General features: G+C 41.2%; 2 protein-coding genes across 3 annotated transcripts in view; one reads left to right on the top strand and one right to left on the bottom strand.

Moving 5' to 3' along the window:
- Positions 1–2,296: 2,296 nt before the first annotated feature.
- CIAO2A (cytosolic iron-sulfur assembly component 2A) lies at positions 2,297–11,401 on the bottom strand. Of its 2 annotated transcripts, XM_050903241.1 has the most exons (5): positions 11,228–11,401; positions 7,545–7,709; positions 5,723–5,772; positions 3,863–3,908; positions 2,297–2,765 (listed from the first exon to the last, which is right to left on the bottom strand). In XM_050903241.1, exons 1-5 carry the CDS (start codon positions 11,352–11,354, stop codon positions 2,668–2,670), a joined length of 486 nt encoding a protein of 161 aa, XP_050759198.1. In that variant the 5' UTR covers positions 11,355–11,401; the 3' UTR covers positions 2,297–2,667. The 2 variants fall into 2 exon arrangements, with proteins under 2 accessions (XP_050759198.1, XP_050759199.1); XM_050903242.1 differs by lacking the exons at positions 2,297–2,765; positions 3,863–3,908; positions 5,723–5,772 and adding an exon at positions 7,237–7,441.
- Positions 11,402–13,194: 1,793 nt separating this feature from the next.
- SPG11 (SPG11 vesicle trafficking associated, spatacsin) overlaps positions 13,195–18,526 on the top strand; it is a 34,378-nt gene continuing 29,046 nt past the window's right edge. Inside the window, exons 1-6 of the mRNA XM_050903058.1 lie at positions 13,195–13,487; positions 14,281–14,508; positions 15,304–15,502; positions 16,059–16,196; positions 16,920–17,383; positions 17,646–17,791. Coding sequence (XP_050759015.1) covers positions 13,253–13,487; positions 14,281–14,508; positions 15,304–15,502; positions 16,059–16,196; positions 16,920–17,383; positions 17,646–17,791 — 1,410 coding nt within the window. The 5' untranslated portion in view covers positions 13,195–13,252. The remainder of the gene's footprint in view (positions 13,488–14,280; positions 14,509–15,303; positions 15,503–16,058; positions 16,197–16,919; positions 17,384–17,645; positions 17,792–18,526) is intronic.

Consider the following 18,526-nt stretch of genomic DNA (forward strand, 5'->3'; position numbering starts at 1 on the left):
GGGACAACACTTCCAAAACACTTCTAGCTCTGCTCATTTCCTTCTCTCCAGAAATCATTAATAGTTAAAAAATCCTTTGCTTCTGGTTTTTTCCTTTTGAAAAGGAAAAAAAAAACCCTACAGATTGCTTCAACTCGATAGAAACAAAGTCAGTTTAGATTTAATTTTAAAATGGAAATAGCGACTCTTCTATATGAAGTATTATTCTCTTTTAAACTGACTTTGTGCAGACTTGCAGACATTGCCTCGAAGCCATTTTGGATACGATGCACGACAGCAAGTCTTACGGAGCAATAAACGAAAGCAGAAGTGGCAAGGAACAGTACAAGCATCACAGCACATCATGGTTTAGCAATTCAGAAATTTTGGAAGAAGAGTTGTATTAGAATTGCTGGGCTGATGATGACAAGTAACTACACAGAATAAATCCTTTACATTGAACTGAACCCCTAAATGCATTTACTGAAACTACAATTCGCAATGGTTACCATCTAACTAGTTTATTAAAGTGTAAACAGTGGGGAAGAAAAACCTTGCTCTTGTTCTATACTTTTTTTTAACGGCATGGCACAGCAAAACTGTGAACCTTATCATAGGAAAACATCTCCACCTGCTTTTGATAGAAAAGAAATTATTTTACAGAAGTAGTTACCATTAATGAGTCTTCCCAGCTGAAAAAAAAAAACCAAACCAAAGAAACACAAAAACCCAACAGAAAACCTTGCAAAATGCATCTTTTAGGATACTTCATGACAGACCATTCCAGCACGAGTCTAAATACACAGATTTTAGGTTTTGCCCAAAGTAGGATTTAAAAAAAAATTGGTCCATGGGTTCTTTATTTATTTTGGAAACAGTATCAAGTTTTTAGTTTCTCATGCAAACATCAAGTAGCTAATTCCCTTCACATTCTGCTGAATACCTGAGGTAGTGGACAGAGCAGCGTCCCACGTTTAAGCTTACATCTAATTACACTTCACAGAAGCATCTGCAGAAAGTGCTGCTTAAGGACACACATACTTCCCTCAAGCGAAATCCAGGGTGAGCAATGAGGGTACAAAGGCTTTTGAAATTTAAGTAAAATTTAACTGAAGCTGAGTAACTGAAGTTAAGAAAAGTAATTATCCACACATACGCTAGAACTGACGGTCCTGCAGATGTGCAGTAACCTATAGAAAAAGGGGATTGTTGTTCTTCCCCCCCTCCCTTTTCTTTTTTTTAAGATAACTTTGGCACTGAAAGTAGGGCGATTACGAGCTGTTGTTGGCACAGCTGTGACATGTGTCAGCATACTGTTTTACAAAGGGAAACATTTCCCCCCCTGTTTATAATGCGTAGCCTAGCTGGAGTCCATTCAATCATTTCATGCCTTCAGGAAAGCTTGATGTGGCTTATTATTAAAATGGTTATAAATCCCTAAAATCTCAACAGATGTTTGCACCGAACTCCAAGGATTTCTCACCGTTTAACCAAATACAAGCCCACTAGAGTAATCACTGTTTCACGTAGGAACGGCTACCCTAAATCTCTCATGAAACACTGCAGGGGATAACTACCATGCCTTGACCAGATAACACACCCCTGGGACACCCGAGTGGGTTGTCAGCGCCGTGGGGCAGGAGATGGGTGGCAGCAGCCTCTCTCCCCCTGCACACACATTTGGCACTGAGGCCCTCCTGTGGCTGTACAGCGGACACCGAACATCGCTTCCACCGGGAGAAGGACAGCTGAGCGAGAAATAGCTGCCTAATTCTTCGGGGAAAGGTAAATCCATGGTCAAATCCACAGCTGCAATGGAAACTCACCCGAGGGAACTTCTCCCGTGAGAAAACATGTGACAGCTGGCAACGTTACGGACGCCCCAGAGAAGATTCGTGAGGGAGCAGCAAAAAGCAGCAGGACAGTGGGAACCAGAGGAATGAAGGGCTGTAGGATTCTCTCACCTTCCACATCGCAGGTAAGCCATAAGAAAAAGCAGGATCAAACTGGCAAGATCTTGTCCATAGGAAAACTTTACCGTCAGGGTAATTCTAAAGCAAAGCCTCCAGAATCAGAAACATGCACTTAACAGGGAAAAAAAAGCACAAACATTTAGCAGGAATAGTGTCCCAGTAAAAATCTACCTTGTTCTAGTCCAGTCCCTTGATTCCGAATTCTTTTTCTGAATTCATTTCAGCTTTAATGTGTTCATCTACAACAAAGAAGTTGAATGAAATGTTTCCTTCTCTAACAGAAATCTAAACCTAAGCTTAAAGAAAAAAAAAAAAATCTCTGAACTCAGAAAGCAGCATTTCAGTACAAGAATCTGTTTTATTTTTACAGTGCAGTGATTGAAACAATGTAGAAATTTAACTTCCAAAACTGAATTTATATCACAATGTCTATCAGAAGGCAATACATATGTGTTGTTTTGGTTTTAATCATAAAATATTTCTCTGGACACCAGAAATTACAAACTCTTAACACTATACACTTCACTTTATTTTAGAGACTAATTCATCATAATTTAAATCTATCTTATAAACAATTTCTTTTAAAAAACATGTGGAAGATAAAAAGAACTCAAGTATTAAACTCAAGGCCTTGATTATTATTATTTTCCTTTTTTTTAAACAAAGATATTTTAAGAAATGTATCAAAATGATAACTCTGTGGGTATTACAGCTACTAGTCAGGCTCTGTAACACACTGCTCCACAATTTCACGCAAGTTTGGATTCTCCATCGCAGCTGCTACTCTCTCTTTGTCATTGATTTGCTTGTTGACTGCAAAACATCACACGAAAAGTAAAGTCAGAAGCAGTTTTCAGTGGTGCTTTACACATACTGCATCCGTAACATGACAAATGCAAGATATCATAGTGCAGTGAAGATTTTCCAAACGCAGCGAATGGCCAGCTCAAAGACTGAGGAAATGTACAGTAAGAGTGCATTGTGTCAACTTTCTTTTCAATTTTCTCTTTAGGTTGAAGATATTATTTGCATAATATCCAAAACTGAAATTTGTACAATAGCTGATAAAGCACTGTACGGGCAGACATTCAAGTCGCATGGCCTAGAATAAGAAGGTTGCGCCAGACACAATAGAAGGACGACAAGACAAGAAGAATATGAGGGTGCTCAAGAGCCAGTAGTCAAAGGACAGATGATTAATAGGAAATTGGGAACAAAGCAAATGAAAGCTCAGTCACAAAAAAACAACCACCAGAAACCAGGTATTTTTGTTACTTTTCTAGTTTAGGAAAAGAATGCAAGATGCTCTAATGACATGTCTTAAAATCAAGTGTGAAATTCTTGACAAATTAGTAGTCCAAGTTCTCCAGGTTCAATTTCTAGTTATTTAATCAAAAGAACCGATTTTCCCCATACAAAGATATCTAATGCTTAGGAACAGAAAAGCCTGGGACACTGCCTGGACAAAGGCTTTAACAGCTGTTTAAGACAGTGATTGGCTATAGCTTTGAAAGAATTTCCATTTCCTCTAAGTTTTATTTTAAACATTGACTGAGAAACAGATTTTCGTTATGATGATGTTAAGATAGCGAGATCAACCAGTCAGGAAGTTCTTCATGTTAATTATTCAGCAGCACAGTAGCAACTTCTTTTGGTATAAACACAACTCAACACCTGAAAGAACTGTGGGGGTTTTTTTGTCTGCTTAAAAAAACCCAAAACAACAACAACAAGCATATGTTCACAGTACCAATACAGCTTTTGAGACAGCCTCAACTACATGTTTCATTTTAAAGCTTTAACAGTGTATTCATTTCTGAAAAGGATAGTAAGGTAGGGGAAGAAAAGGACTTCTCAAAAGAGCGCAAACACACAGTCTAGAGCAGCACTCATTCATAAGCTTTACTTACTGTCTTCTTCAGTGGAATGTGTACCTTCAGATATGTAGATTTCCAGCTAGAGGAGAGATCATTAATGTTAGATGCATACATCAACAGTGGAATATATTCATCACTGGAAAATAATTGTACAGTACACATACAATGTATGTAATTCATACTTCTAAAAATGTTCACAGACAACGAAAGGGGATCGACGTCAAGAGCTGATCTTAGACTTCACCGCAACACAGTCACAAGACAATCTCCTCCCCCATTTCAGACAGGCCACAACAATCTTTCTTCAAAATTGTGGAGGCATTAATTCCTCACTAATATCAACTGCTCTTGTGAAAAAGTAATTGCAGTTAGGCTACTGGAAACAGAGTGGAGAATTGGCACTACTTTCTTAACAAGTTCTCTGCAGGCCACAACTCAGGAACAATTTGTTTAAAAGCCACCAGAATTGCAAGTGTCACTTTCACAAGCTAAGCACTCTTGAAAAGGCATCCTTAGGAAGAGATTCCTAATAAGATATTCCTAATAAGTTTTGCTCAATGATAAGAATCACAGATATTCTATTTGAAAATGGTAGTGTAATGCAGTATCTATTTCCTGCATGGGAACAGATTATAAGCCTAGAATCTAAACAGACCTAAATCACTTCATGCATTTAACAGGCCTGGGAAAAACAACAACAACAAAAAAAAACAACAAAAAACCCCTCACACGCTGAACTGCAAGGAGATCTCATAAAACTGACATACCAAAGGAAAACCAAGTAAACAAATCCTATGCCTTTTATCTTATCTCGCTGAAGCTAAACCTATTTGCTACCATGTGTCCAGTGTAACAAATCACTGTCCACTTAATTTTCTAGAAATGCAAGTCTCACTTTACACTGTTTAACTGCAGAGATGAAGCTAGCAACTATAAAAACAAAACAACAACAAAAAATCAACACCAGAAATTCTCAGCTAATTAATTTATATTTTAAATTATTTTGGGCAAGTTTCTAAAGGTCTATGTTTGTCATTAAAGGTCTACTCTTAGTTCCTGCCAAGACCCCAACAGCTTTCTTTAAGGTTATATTAACCCCTTGTTTTCTATACAGTTTTTTTACACTCCAGCAGCATAGCCAGTGCTGGCCCCTGTTAGGGACAGTATATTGACCAGGGTCAGGCCCGTATGCTGTCTATACAACAGTTCCTAAGACACAGGTCATAAAGAGATTCCCTCAATGCAATTCCAGTTTTGAATTCTGCAGTTCTTCTAAACTCTTATGAACCTGTTCTGAAGTTTTTACTTCCTAAATGATGCCTACATAAAGTAGCGGAACTCTCCTTAATCGGTTTCTAACTGAGAACAGAGTAGTTCTCCTGCTTTCAGGGCTGCTCGCTCACAGATGGTTGGTCCACTGGAGACAACTCTCAGATATTCCAAATGGTACAGCAGAGTCAGTAACTATTAATATTTTATATTTATGATGCTTAGATGTATTGAAATACTGCAGAAGGCCAAATTCATTTTCCCCAAGGCAAGGGTACGACTTCGATTCTTTGTAACATTGGATTTGAAAACACCCTCTCTTCAACCAAGCAAGAACCCGAATGACAGCTGGTGAGGAAATCCCTTGAAACACAGTGTATTTCAGAAGTGCAGCAATAAACGGTCTTTTGTAAAGGAAAGCAAGAGCCACAGTTATTCACAGATCCCTTCAGGTGCTACACTGTACTCCAACATTCTCTCCCTCCATAGGCAAACGACAAGCTTTAAAAAGACCCCATCCTTAATAACAGCTTGCAAGTTACTGGATCCTGCAGCACACACTCTTTTAAAGAGAACTTGGCATACATTCATGTAGTTTAAAGCAAGTTCCAGAAGATACTTTACCTTATGTCTAAAAGGCAAACATCTCTGAAGTTTTATTCTTAAACAAAGGCCTGTTTAAATAAAACAGATAAGAGATTTTCTTGTAAAATTCAAGGTTTGAGGTGCATTTTCAGAGAATCCGTATTTAACAATCAAAAAACACCAGTATAATTGACAACCCTCTCCTTTTGTATTCTGAGCAGCACAAGCCACAGAGTAGACTAAATAATTTGTGGTTTGACCCTTTGGGTGTAGCTTCTCAGTTAAGCTCATACCTGCCTTACAAGCTTAGGTCGTCTCTGGTCTTGAAACACCTCCTAGAAACACTAAATACAGACAAGTTCCTCCATTTCCAGCTTTCTTCTATATTTTTGACAGAGCTTCCCAGCTGTCACTGTGGCTGCATCTGTACTGAGAAGAATGCTTGTTTTGTTTTCTAACATTTGTTAAAAAAATCCAACATAAATTGCTTGAAGAACACAAGCCTGCAATGACTTGGGGGCAATTCAAGCTCATAACTTCACTATTTAATGTCGAACGTACAGACTGAGCAGAGGAGTGTTGTGATTCATCTTTGGGAGCGAGATCCAAGTTTGGGGACGCCCCTAGCAAAAGCCCATTGCAGTTTAACCACAAGGCGTGGCTTTGCGATGAGCTACTCATGGACAACGCCATACTGCAGCCCCAGTTTGTCCTCAGGCCGAGCCAGTGGTAACGGCAATAGAAAATACTCCCCAGAAGAACTACCAGCTTAGAGTACTCTGTACAGATAAGGAAGTTTGGAAAAAAAAACCCTGTTTACTGCCCACATTCTTACATATACTACCCAACTATTTAAAACAGTTACTATAACCCTTTCCTGTAACAGCATGAGGAACTGTGCTTCAGAGGTCACACAATACTTATAACGACTGCACAATCAAACAGACATTAAAGACCTGGCTGACGTTTAAGTGCTGAGAACATGATTAGCACGAAGTTTAAGATTTGACATGTACATCGTTGATCCTCAGGTCTGAGCCTGAACCCACTAACGTTCCTAACACGGTCAAACTATAAATAAATTATTACTCTTTGGCATGCTAATGCTTTACTATCTATACTTTACTTTCTGCATAAAGCTGCAAAGGTTTATTTCGGCATAAATACATGTACTTCTTCATTAAATTAAATTAAAGACTTATTTTCCCTTAAATCTTTAAAACGACTGAGAAATCTTAGTATTGATATATAACGGTACGAGTTGCTAACCTTGTTACATTTACAAATCATTTCAGAGATCTCAGACCTGATTTTTCAGATGTAATCTCACCACAAATAATAAGGAAAAAAAAAAAAGGCAAAATAAGCCAGTGTAGATTCTCATTCAACTTAATCGCTTTCAATCTCCTCACAGTTCAGAACTTTTTTTTACATTCTTGGATTGCATGTGGAGTTTTTTGTACATGCGTGGGAACAGAGAACAGCCCATAAGGTAAGGGAAAGATAAGGGAGACATTCGTAAAGTTTTAATATTTTTTTAAACGTAAGAGCTGACAAATTTTCAATTTAACATTACTAAAATAATTTGGAGAATATAAAGAAGGAATTCTGTACCACTTCCCAGTAGATTTTTGATAGCTGCTCTTTGAAGAGTTTCCCTAACTTGATAAAAACAGATGGATGTCCCCACATTTCTTCCGTTTTTTGTTTGTTTGCATTGCTAGTAGGGTTCTCAAGATGAAATTCCTGGTCAAACTGCTGGCAAAGCAATACTGAATTTTAACTAAGACTGATGTTATTCAGACAACCTAAAATTAACTTTATGCTCATTGTTACAGATCTAATGAAACAGAAATCTTACCAATGAGAGTAGCCAAAGAGCAATGAGGTACTGTTGGTGTAAACCTGATGATAACCAGATATTCATCTTCACCTATCTCTTGCACTTCAACACAACTTTCTGTTACCACTTCCAGTTCTTCTAAAGTATTAGGTTTCTCCGGGTCCCGGATAGTACGGATTATATCTAAAGCAGAAGACAAGTGACCAACAATAAAGTAGCTTTCCTGAATTTAATAAAAGGTAGAAAACCTTTTATTAGAAACCATCTTCCCAGCATTGTTTATTTTGCTCCTCTTCAGAAAAGACAGAGCTGTAAATATCAGTGATACATTATCTCACAAGTTCCTTCAGAACCAGGCAAATTGAGGCATTTGCTGTTCACTGTGCACATATTTTTCACATTCCAGTTCTAAACTTGCTATTATTTTTACAATCCCATTATAATAAAAAGAGATCAAAACATGCCTATTAAAGGATATGTATTACCTTTAGAACTACAGGTCATATAATATTAGCCTATCCAAAAGATATACACAGATGTAGTATTTCAGTTAGGTTTGCTTGCTTTTCAGGTTTTTCAAAATCTAACTTATTAAGAAGACAAGCCAGATTTCCTTCTCATCTTCTTCTCTCCGCTTCCCAGCCTGGGCCTCACAGATAAGACTTTGAAGCCATCTTAACGAAAGCCAATACAAAAATAATGCACTAATCCATATTTATCTGTATCAATGGTCACTTCCTTAGCTTGTAAAATGTGGGGATCAACTAGGTTTAATGTATCTGAATAGAAAATGATAAGCAGCATTGCCTTTTATAGAAGCAATGTGTTCTGGATTAGCTTAAGGAGGTTTCATCATACAATGAAATCGAATTACATTTATTGTCGCTTTTCCATAGAGCAAAAGGTTTTAAAGTAATATTCAAAAGCTACAATGATTATAGGACACCAAAAAATAACGCAGAAGAGAGTATATGAATTCAGTAAATTTCCTAAGAGCCTGAAAAAAATAAGTCTCTGCATTTCAGTGTGTTTGCTGAGTAATGTAGCATAGAAGGAAAGGCAATGAGATCTCTAGCCCATTCACATCTGTGCCATGTACGCAGCATAACTTAAAGAAACACTAATTTTGACAGTGAAGGCCAAACCTAGGAAGTTCCCAGCTGTCACTTCTCACTCGCTTCTGCCTTGTATGCAGTTGTTTGCCCCTTAGAAATGCAAGTACAAGCATTTCTGGTATAAATAAGGTAACTAAAGGGATAGTTAAGATCGGTTTTAAAAAAAAAACAAACAGGTTAAAAAAAAAAAGAATGGGTAGGTATTTTTAGCTAGCTATAGTGATGTTATTTTTAGTGTAGCCCTGCCCATAGCTCTACTACAACAGCTAACTGTATTGCTAAAGCAAATGCGACACCAGCCTTCACTACGGCACATTACTTCAGTCTATCTTCAGGTACAGACAGACCCACTCAGCTCTTGAGAGCTGCAAAGCTGCTTTCAGGGCATTCCTGCCATTAAGCTGATAGGCCCAGCCTCTCAGCAGGGATCACAGGCATAGTACAACATGGCACTAATATTGCTGTGTTACTTCCAGGCAGGCAGGAAGCAGGCAGCCAGCGGGCAGGAACGGTATAGTTCATGTCTCCATCTGTCTGAGAAGGGTATGCTTGAAGTCAGAGCTATACCCTAAAGTCTCTGACCTGTGAGCAAGGAAAAGACTTACATTTGTACAGTTGTATAAGCTTTCACTCCTGGTACTCACCTCACCTTCTCAGAACCTCTCACCCTCCTGCAAGGGCTACTCAAATTGCTCTCAAGACCTAGGTAATCCTTTCAGCAGGGCTGGGAAACACTTCCTTTCCAAAGGAAGTTGTCATCACTCGTACCATAAAACAAAACTTGGGATGAATGAGAGAACTGAGCCCCGTTCCCTGACTTCCAGGGAAGCAGACAATTGCTTGAATCATTCTGAAGCCCCCAGCCTCTGTTTCTCTGTCTACATCATAAGGATGTGATGCTGCTGAATTACAAACCTAAAAGACACAGCACATGTCACAAGGCTATTTGTTCTGTGTTCCCAAAGAACTGGTAACCGTCCCCTCAATTACATTAAGGATCATGATGGTAACAAGCAAATAAACTGTCTAGCTTTATTAGAATGTTTACCAGCAAACAGATTAATAGTCTCATTTTTCAGACCAATAAAAACGTATTTTCACCTTTTTTCCATTGTTCTGGCTCTAGTATCACTTTTTGCTTAAGGTCTTAGACAACTACTGAAGTCTAGCCAAACAAGAAATTACTTCACATATACATACAACATAAGTATCTTCACACAGACCTTTCCTTGTAATTTCTGATACATTTCTTCCTCTATTTTTAAATTTTATCCTCTTTCTATGTGAAAAGGCCCAAGAGGAAATCAATTACTTCACCAAGCAGTGAGAGGAACACTAAAGTTGATTTAGTTCGGCAGCACTTCATAGACGCCTCTGGTCTTTTAAATCTAAATTTTACACAGACAGATGCTTTAGTTCTGCAAAGATCACGCACAAGCATAACCCTATGGATGAACTGAAATCAACAGGACTACTTACATGCTTAAGGTTCATAACCTAAGTTATTACTTAGAACCACTGATGTGTTAAAGTACCTATATTTAAACATCACTCAAGTTTTAAAATTGAGTTTGTTTGACATTGTTTCCTCTCTTCTTCTTTTTAGATAAAACTGTGTACAGTGCTGCATGAAATCCTCACACTACTCCTAACTGCCTACAAAATAACAGTGCCTTGAAGCTTGACAATGTTTTTGGAATCCTCCAAGATCCTACATGCAGCATTTCCAGAGGTGAAGTCTCTCCATATTTTACAAAAAACTCAGTCATTCAGTAACAGCAATTTCCATTTCGCTGGACTAACCGGCTGACCTTTCTGGAATTACTTGCCTTTCCAGGTGTGTCCAGCTCCTCTTCTGTCTAAGGTGATGAAACACTAAGGTAACTCCCCCCAACGCAGGGACCCAGCAAGCCCAGCAGCAGTCCAGCCCCTTTCCCACACGCTCAGGAGCTGGGAAGCAGCAGCATCACCCACCAGTCAAGCAGTGCATTAAGACAGTTCTCCTGGCACACTCCTTGCTCAGGATTCTAACAGTGACCACGGCACACACCCCATCCCAAGGTCACAGCATCCACCCCATCTCCAGACACAGCCTGGGGCTGGCGGTGGGGTTGGGGAAAGCTAGCAGGCACCCAAGACAGGCCCTCACCCTTCCCTTAACGCTTCCTGGACTCTCCAGCACCCCAAGGGTAACCCCTCCCCGCCCCACATCCCTGGCAGCGATTCCAATTCTCAAGCAAGCCAAATATACTTCCTTCCTGCCCCACATCAAGAGCAGCCACCTTCACTCCAGCCCCTCAGGGACCCCGCAGGAGTGCTCCCACACACTCAACCCCAGGACACAGCTCTCGGCCCCGCACAAGGGCTGGGCAGGGCCTGGCTTCCCCCACCTCACACCCCCCAAGGGCACAGCACCTAGGGCCCCCAGGGCCCCTCACAACCCCCGCCCCACGGCCCCTCACAGACCCCCGTGACCCCCGCCCCACAGCCCCTCGCAGGCCCCTCACGACCCTCGCCCCACGGCCCCTCACCCCAGGCCTCCCCGAGGGACGACCCTTGAACCCCCAACAGCCCCACGACAGTCACCGTAAACCTCGAGCGCCTTGTCCTGCTCCATGGCCTGGCTCCGGCGGGCATGGCAGCCCCTACGCAGCCCGGAGTACCACAGCACCCTGCTCAGCGTGTGCGACAGCAACCCCAACACCAGCGACATCCTCCCGCTCCGCCATGGGAGAGCGCGAACCGGACCCTCGCGGCCACCGTCCACCGCCGCCGCCAGCGGGAAGTTCCTCGCGGGGCGGGGCCAGAAGGCCGGGTCTGAGGGGCGGGGTGAGGCTATAGACGCTCCGCCCAGGGGCGGGCAGTGGGCGTGGTTAGCTGTTCCCTCAGCCTTTGCGGAGTTTTGCTGCTGGGGGATGCCGTTCCCGGGGGTCCCACTGCGCTGCCCGGGGTTGCTGAGACCCCTCGGGCTACCTGCGGTAGCCCGAGGGGTCTCAGCAACCCCGGGCAGCGCTGTCTGCTGTGCCTGGGCTCTGTGGAGCTGCCATGGGTTTCGAGCTTCTTCAGACGGCTCAGCTGTGCGCAGAACCGTGTCCCCAGGTGCTGTGACGAGCATAAAGCCCCCGGAGGCAGTCGCCTACCGTGGTCTCACCGGCCGCAGGGAGCGAAGGAGGCGGCAGCCCGGTTCCCGCCCGCCGGCGCTGACGGAGACTACAACTCCCAGCTCGCGTTGCCCCCCCCCGCCCGCCGGTGCTGGGCCGCGGTGCCTGCTGGGAGTTGTAGTCGCGCCACGGCAATGGTCAGCTCTGTCAGCTGACCGGAAGGAAGGGCTGCCCCGTCCAAGATGGCGGTGGGCTGGGGTGCGGGCGCTCGTTAGGCCGGGGGTGACGGCCCTCCCTGAGGAGGATGGAGGGGGCGAAGCGGGAGTTGCCCGTACTGCTGGCGTCCCTCTCGGAGGAGGCGCAGAGCTCCCTGCGGGATGCAGCCTGGGTCCGGCTGAGCAGGGGCCAGGACGCTCTGGGCAGCCTCCTGGTCCCTGGTGGGATCTACCTGGAGTCCCTGGTGCCGAGCGGAGGCGGCCGGGCCCAGGGCAGCGTCCTCCCGGGAGCCTGGGCTGAGTAAGTGGCAGGGGGCGAGCAGGGGAAGGGGAGGCCGGGAGGGGTCCCCCGGCGTCGCTCTGCTTTGGTGAGAGGCGCCGGGTGGACCCCAGGGGCTGAGGGCGCTCCCCGAAAGGGAGCAGTCCGGCAGAGGCGGGGGCAGGCCCTGAAAGCTGCAGGAGACTGAGGGGAACTTTAAAACCCTACCTTGAAATGGGATGCTCTCCACTTAAAATCCCGTTGCTGCAGGGGACATTGATTTATATCTACTTACTTGTTTAGTTGTGGGTGTATTCATTATAGTAGATCAAAAAAAAAACAAAAGAAGAAAATTCATCTGGTTTTGTCGAGTTGCTGGCTTAAAATTTCATAGTGCCCTGACTGCTTGACTTCCTTGTCTGCTGGTCAGGGGCAAGCTCTTGTGTGTGACACTCAGTGATCACAAGATGTTTTTAATCTGCTTTAGTAGCTTTTAATGCTGAGTCAAAACCACAGTCACGTTGCAATTCTAAATGTCTGCAGTGTCAAGCAATACCAACACTGTTACGGTGCTCTAGTCTCATGTTTCACTCTGCACCGTCCTAAGTGGCCTTCTAGCTGTGTCCTCTCTGCCTGCTCCCCTCTCTGTACGAGAGCAGGTGTGGAGACAGACACCTGAAGAGTTTCGCAGCCCAAGAAACGAGGAGACAAAATGTATGGAAATGGGCAATGTGCTCTGCTTCTCCCTAGCTGGCAGCGCTGGTGTTCCTCCTCCTAGAAGTCCTGAAGCAGAGCATCACTCACGTGGCATGTCATGGATGACTAAAGGAAAGAAACACACAAGGATAGAAAAACCCTGTATTGAGAGGAAGAGAAGTAGGGATTCCTCAAGCGCTATCTTGTGTTGCAGTCTCTGCTAGGGATGAAATATGTTGTAATATTGGGAGGGATGGGGCGGCGGCAGAATCTTTACTGCAAAAGATTAAAATTATACTGTCCGTCATTAGTATACTTCCAGAACTGTTCAGTGTGTGAAATGCAGAAAGAGAATAAGGTCAGTAAACGTACTGAATGTTGTATCTTCAGCTTCTTGTGGGAGAATACGGAAGATGATGATCTGCAAGCAGACAAGACAAAAATACTGGCTCTTAGTAAAAGTCATGAACTGTTTGTCTATGAGTTCACTGTAGAAGATGGAAAATACAACCCGATTTCCCTGCACTGTTGTAAGGAAGATACACTTAAAAAGCTCCTTGAAGCTAAAAACATTAGTGAGTAAATTTCAATGTGTATTCCATATTTGAAATTATTATAGGTCTGATTCTGCTTCAGCTGGTGAAACAAATGGAGGCAGTAGGACTGAACACTAGGGAAGTGTCAAATAGTTTCACACTGATTTAAAGTGATCAGTAGCAGTATTAATGAACTTGAAAACTAATAGAGACGTTTCTGTATTCAAAGATGACATTGTTAGAGGGAATTAAACTGTTGTAGGGTAAGGTGTTTGGATGATACAAAGTTAAAAATAAACTTTAATAAAACATATTCATGCAACCCTGCTATCTCAAATTTTGCCTTTAATATTGGAACTGATGGGAAGAAAACAGATAGGGCTCCTCACTAATCCTGCAAGGACTAATTATGTGTTTATGTTCTATGCTTAGCAAACATAGTGTACAGTTAGAATGCACAGTCTTTGTAGGACCTAGACCTTTGTTGTTTTACATGTTCTTAAACAGTCTCCCTTGCTAAAGTATTTTTATTTCCAAAGATTGTAGTTTTTATTTTCAGTGCTGACTGAAATATTATTTTGTGATGACTTTTTGTGTTCTTCATAGTATCGTCCACCTAAAAGGCCTGCACTGTTTTAGGAAACTGTTCTAAAATTAGTGCTCCTGACGTAGAAAGTGGGATTTAAAACAAAACAAGCCCCTCCCTCCCCAATCCCAGCTTTTATTAAGACAGTAGCAGAGGCAATGAATTTGAGCTGTAATTTTCTTGAGATATCTTTACAAATCAAAAGTACCAGATAACTATAATCCTATAATATCTTTAAATTTACAGGCCTGTCTTCAGTTTTCTCTTTGAGGATACTGTCTTTTGGAAGCAACAAATGCATTCTTCTGCTCAATAAGTTTATTGTTGTGCATCTTACCTTTCCTGGAAAAGACTCACCCTTAGAGACATGTGACTGCTTTACCCTTGATTTGCCTCCACAAGTTTTGGAAAGAATAACAGATACACAATTCTGCAGGGGGATCCTGTTTCTGTTAGATAGTTCTGGCTGGATTTGTATCCTTTGCAATAGAGACTAGCTCTCAGTGTAAATGATCTGGAAGAACAAAGTCATTTTTCTTTTCTGTCAGGGTTAAGCAGAAATTTCTTGAACAAAATTCAAGTGTCTGTTTTGAAGATGCTTTCAATAAAGGGGTTGTGTAGCAGAGTGCTAGTTAACGTAGTAAAAAATGCCATAGTCATGTATCAAATGTAGTTTCTCAACATGCCACTGGAAATGTGTTTCATACTGGAGTAATGATTTGCAGCGTTTTTGATATATGGATCTGTGTATAACAGGCTTAAGTCTATGTCATTAGCCTTTCTTTTCTTAATTAGATCCTTTAGAAATTCTCTACAGATATGCAGGGAATCACAGCTTGGAAACCAGGTAGCTGTCTCTTGTGTTCTAAAGAACAGGAGCTCAAATCTGGCAAACTGTTCTACAAGGTGCTCAACTTTAACCTATTTGTCAATTTTTTCTGACACGTATGTAAAAAAATGCAATAAAGTCAGGTTACTTTTTACTCCTAATTATATAGCTGCCAATATATATTTGTCCCAGTTCACTTCTAAGTATAAATTAACTCTTTTGAGATGGCACAAGTTGCGTGTTTTTGCAGCACCTAGCACAATTCACTTCTGATCCTAGCTGAGCTTAGAATGCTCTTGTAAAACAATTCTAAATGTTTTGTTGTGCAGAGATTGGCTTGGACCACAAAGTTAGCAGAAATTCTCCTTCTTCCCCTTCTATGTAATTTCTTGTTTGTTGGACAATCTGAGGCCTGGTGTTTTCTTTGACGCTGTTTGAAGACATATTTGACTCTGTTGATGGTGCAAAACTAGCAGACGTCAACGTAGCACTCTGCCAGGGAGACGTGCAGGATGAGGACCGGAGTCCAGCCATCACATCACCACTCACTGCGGTGAAAGTGTCGCGTGATCTCAGCGTTGCTGTGATCATCAGTTCTTCCAACTATGCCATCTCCGTGGATCTAAACATGTACTTCAGGTACGTTTGCAGCAGAATTCCTAAATGGAAGTTTTGAGTACAACTAACATTAAGAAGTGCCTAATCTTGGTCCTGTAATAGCGGAGATGCTGTCAGCTTTTTATTTTGAGTTCTGGCTCTGTGGTAGAGCGGAAATTTCATATTTGTTTAAAGATTGCCCATTATTATTTGCTCCAATTTATGCTATGTTACTTTAACACACAGAAAAACTTTGTATTGAACTTCACGTAGGATGATTAGGATACGTGCTGTCAATTAGTGCTAGTGGTGATTGGTAGCACCTTTTAGAAATAGTGTATGTAGGGTATGGGATTGTTAAACTATTCTGATACAGCTGTACTGATTTTGCTTGATAAATTAGGACTAGGTTGTAATTTAGAGGTGGTGTCCACCTCAAAGGAAATAGCATCAGGTTTTGATGGCTTACCTGGATACATTTTTGTGAATGCTATTAATCTGAGAGAAAACTGCTTCGCTGATAGCTCCTGGAGGAGTTAAACATGAAGGAAAAAAAATCATCTGAGGGAGATGAAATTTAATATTTATTTCTTTGCAGACAGTTCCCTGGGCATTTGCTCTGTAAGAGAGATTCTGAAAACCTTCCGGTGAAGCCTCCTGAAGGACTTGATGAGGATGACCTTGCTAGTTCTGACTATAGCATGGAGCTTTTGTCATTGCCTTTCCGCACAGACAGGTACGTAATGAAAATGCTTTCTAAAACAGGCTGGTTTTTGCCTCCTTTAGATCATTGATTAATAAACTGCTGAATTTTTTTTAATCTTAGTTGTGGCAAGTAAAATCCGCTCATTCTGCTTTAAATCTTTTGAATATTAGGATGATGTTAGGAAATGGACCGAGGCAACTTTACATATGTCATCGAACAGCTTCCAAATAGTAATTACTGTTTAGGGTGTTACCTTTAGTTTGAACCAGTATTGACAGATTTTTGTGTTCCAAGTACTTTACAGTTTGTTGCGTGTTTAGCACAGATGAATGCATGTGGACTTTAAAATATTTTGTGTTCATGTAAAAAATTTTAACCGTGTTGTGACCCTTAGTATTAGAGGTATTAATACTAATAAAATATGTTACTTCTAACTCAATCTAAATGTATTGAATACTCAATTCTGGAATTAATTTCATTCTACTTTTTTTTTTTAATTGCTGGGGGCATTTTCTGGGAGGAAAATGAAATTTTCTACTGAAAATGATCAGCTTCATGGACTTTGTCAGCTAATGCAAACAGTATTTAAATAGAAATAAACAGGACATGTTAAGGTTAAAATGCAAGATGCTGGATGGAATCTATAAGCTTAAAATGCATATTATTTAACTGAGGAAACTTTAAAAATTTATTTGTTTGCATTGTTCTTGGAGTAATACCTCATATTATAGGTAACTTCTTTCTTCACCCCAGGTCCTGGAAGGCACACTTATCCTCACTATGTGATACAGTAAGGAGAAGAAGACCAGGTTCTCCAGATTTGGTGAATGACTTGAATTTACCTTGGTATCAGTTTTTTACCCATCTTGAAGATCATGATCCTGAAATCTGTGAAAATTCGGAGAAGATGGTGGCTTTTGTTCCGCGGGTTGTTACACAGGCCCCTTCCAAACCATTACAAAGCAATGGTACAAACCTCAACGATGCAAGACAGCAATGGAAACAAATCCCTGTAGAAGCACCACAAGAAGTGGTGAAACTGGAGTGTAAATTGGTAACTGGAGTTAAGGCCCTGTTTGTAGTATTAACAGATGACAAAGGATTGACTCTTGCTCTCTGGGATTTTGAGTCGCAAGATGTGATGTATTACTACTTCGGCAAAAATACTCTTTATGTGGATTGCAGTGAAGAGGTGCCATTATGTCTACTTCTGACGGGTGAGGGGGTTTTTTGCATAGTTGTACTGATGTAGGCTTCTGATAAAAGCTTTTTTTTTTTTTTTTTTTTTTTGTAGTGCTCTTCTTTCCTGTCTGCCGGGCTGCTGTTGGCTAATTTCTAATGTGTTCTTGCTGAGGTGAAATCCAAATGGAGCCGCTGCAGCTTTGCGTCATTATTTTGGAAGAGAGGCAGTAGATAGAAATGTTGTTGTGTTGCAACTTGCTTATATATTTTTAATTATGGTTTGGTTCTTTTATTTAGAGCATGGTCTCTCCTTAGTGCTGTTTGGTTTAACTCAAGAAGAGTTTTTGAATAGATTGATGATCTATGGCAGCGCTGGAGTCGTAGATTCTGTTTGTCATCTCAATGGATGGGAACGATGTTCAATTCCGATACATGCGCTAGAGGTAAAGAAACCTGTTTCACGTCTTACAGATACCAAAAATACTTCTTTAAAATAATGAATGCAGTTTAGCAATCTTAGTGGCGTTCTTAGACACAATTAAAAGCATGCCTCAGTAACCTAGGGGCAAAAAGTAGTGGTTTAGTTATTAAATAAACAGTAAAAAACCTGAGTAACCCAGATGAATACTCAAAAGAAGAAATACAGCAACAAAGTTAATGCACATTTAAAAGAAAAAAATTTCTAAACTAAGCAATGCTCAAAAATCCCTCTTAATTGGACTCAAAAGCATTTTTTCCCAATTTCTGCAGCAGTTTTTGTCCTCTTGCAAAATGTCAAATATTAAAATAAATCCTTGGGATTAGATTTTAGTTTTTATCGTACCACTCTTGTAAAGCCAAGAGAAGAACTTAAAGCTATGAAATGTTGCTTGGTATCCCTTAACAATAGGTGATAAAATACTTTTAATGTACCAGACCACAAAACAAATCTTGTGTCTTTGCAGTTTTCCAGTGCTGTAGTTCTACTTTTAGATGACAGAGATTCTTGTTTAAAAAAAACCATTGTTCCAGAAGTCTGGGACTCTGCAACAGTCTGTCCGCACCACCATTCAGTACAGTGTCAGTGTACGTTTTCAGTTGCGTTTGGAGGGAGGGAGCTTAGATGAAGGCATTTGGTAGGGTTCTTTTGGTTTTATTTGAAGGGTGTGATGGAAAGTGAATTGATGGGTGGAGGGTGA

The sequence above is a fragment of the Gymnogyps californianus genome, chromosome 11, assembly GCF_018139145.2.
Source record: "Gymnogyps californianus isolate 813 chromosome 11, ASM1813914v2, whole genome shotgun sequence".
Lineage (NCBI taxonomy): Eukaryota > Metazoa > Chordata > Aves > Accipitriformes > Cathartidae > Gymnogyps > Gymnogyps californianus.